The 1,974-nt window shown below is 47.6% G+C and overlaps 1 protein-coding gene across 1 annotated transcript in view; it reads right to left on the reverse strand.

Annotated features, from left to right (window-relative positions):
- Window positions 1–324: 324 nt before the first annotated feature.
- The window catches only part of CSUI_000640 (uncharacterized protein), a 1,929-nt gene continuing 279 nt past the window's right edge, over window positions 325–1,974 (reverse strand). Inside the window, exon 1 of the mRNA XM_068060873.1 lies at window positions 325–1,974. This exon is cut by the window's right edge and continues 279 nt beyond it. Within this exon, the coding sequence (XP_067927147.1) occupies window positions 408–617 (210 nt within the window). The 5' untranslated portion in view covers window positions 618–1,974 and the 3' untranslated portion in view covers window positions 325–407.

Genomic DNA, 1,974 nt, shown 5'->3' on the forward strand with positions numbered 1-1,974 from the left:
CCCCACGCACACCGTACTCACAGCAGAATCTCCAAGTTGTTCATAAGAAACATAAGACACATGAGGTAGGTACTGATCTTCTATGTTCTCAGATTTCCTCTCACACCCAAGTATCACAGCGGCATCTTGGATGAGAGAGGAGGTCTGTACATGAAGATGATGGGAAAAAGAGAAGAGACATCTCATACCAAGACAGAAACGAGCATTCGCAATTCTTTCTACGACCCCGTGAAACCTTTGTCTTTTCTTCTTACCTATCGTGCCTCCTAGGTCTCCAAAGGTATCTTCATTATAAGCGTCGGCATCCTCATCATCGGAGCCGATCGGGCGAAGATCGAAGTCCTCCATCTTCCTCGAAAGTTAGAATAGAGAGAAGGTTACGAAACATGAAAGACATTCATCTCGAATCAACGAACTAGGAGACGGAATGGAAGAAAAACAAGTGACGGTTTTTCCCCTCTCCTCTTCCATGACCCTCTCCCTTCGAACGACTGAGGATGACCGCGCATTGGTGTCATGCAACGGCGAGAATTCGTTTGACTCCGAGAAAGCCGTGCAAACAGCAGACAAAAAGAAAGAAACGATACACGGGAAAGAAAGAAGGAAGGAGGCTTCATAGTATCACAGGCAACATGTGTCCTCTTGAATGAAGAAGGACGACTGATCTCTTCACATGAGACGGCGCTTGGAGGGGAACGGTCTCGAGAATACAGTGGAAAGAACACTAAAGAGAGAAATGAAGGTTTCTCCTCTCCCCCCCTTCCACGACCTTCTTTCCCCTTTTTCCTTCACCAACAGACACAACAAAGGAGGGAGGAAGGACTGTTCTTCCACGGAAGGAAACCACGGGAGAAAGAATGTGCAGAGAGAGCTAAGTGAAACAAACAGATGAAAGAGGAGGACAACGACACGAAGAATGATGTGAGAAAAGCACGTAGAATGGAGAAGAAAGATTTGTGATGTGTGAAAAGAGTGCTACAGTGTCCCCGGCACTGACGACGAGAGAAGCTGTTGCTCCGCATACACCGGGGTGATGTATGTACACCCGGGAGCTTTGACGTCCATAGCCCAAACACGAACACCCAGGATCAGAACATAGACGCACGCTATAAGCAGAGAGAAAACGAGATGAAGAGTATGCTGACGAGTTGAACAGAACTGGACCGATCCATCCGTTCCAGGCACGAAGCAAGCCGACCTCTCAACCGCTGAAGAAATACGGACGCATGAGAGAAATTAGCGAAGACGAACGAGGTCGAACGACGGACAGGGGGACAGTCTTGCACTTCTGTTAACACATACACAGGAGATCTTGGTTTCACCCATGAAGAAGATGAAGTTCCACTCCAACATCGCTCAAGGGCTCCCCCCTCCTTGCGGCAAGATGATACATGTGAAGCAAGAGAAAAAAGAAAGAAGGATGACTGTGAGAAGTGTGTGATAAAGATGAATCTAGGAAAGACCCGAAACACGAAGGAAGTAGCGGAACCGCTGCTGGTAAGTCCGACTGGCAAGCTTTCAAGAAAAAGAGAGAATGAAAGGAAAATCGCTCATCAGGTTTCAAAAACACGTCTGTTTACCCTTACCTCCCCCCCTGAAAAGAGAGAAGGGAAGAAAGTGGACAACGGTGCTGCCTGCTTTCTCTTGTTCGTTACAAGGGCGTATGTATCCCATCAAGTCGCTTACAACAGACGCTTTTGACTACCGGTTAGAGTTCCTCTCTTCCTCTCCTCCGTCGGCCGTTCTTTTCCATAACCAACCAGTGAAAAAGAAACATCAGCTGAGGGCAAGGATGGCGAAAGAGCGGCAGGTCAAAAAGTAGGATGATGACACAGAGAGATAGATACAGAGACCATACAGAGAGAGTGAGGGGATCAAGCGAAGGTTCTTCTCTAGTAAAGAGCGATGGAGGATGATGATGCTGGACGCACACGTGATGGGACAAGATTCACTTATGCTCACTGAAAAGAAACC

Source organism: Cystoisospora suis (assembly GCF_002600585.1).
Source record: "Cystoisospora suis strain Wien I chromosome Unknown contig_256, whole genome shotgun sequence".
NCBI classification, from domain to species: Eukaryota; Apicomplexa; class Conoidasida; order Eucoccidiorida; family Sarcocystidae; genus Cystoisospora; species Cystoisospora suis.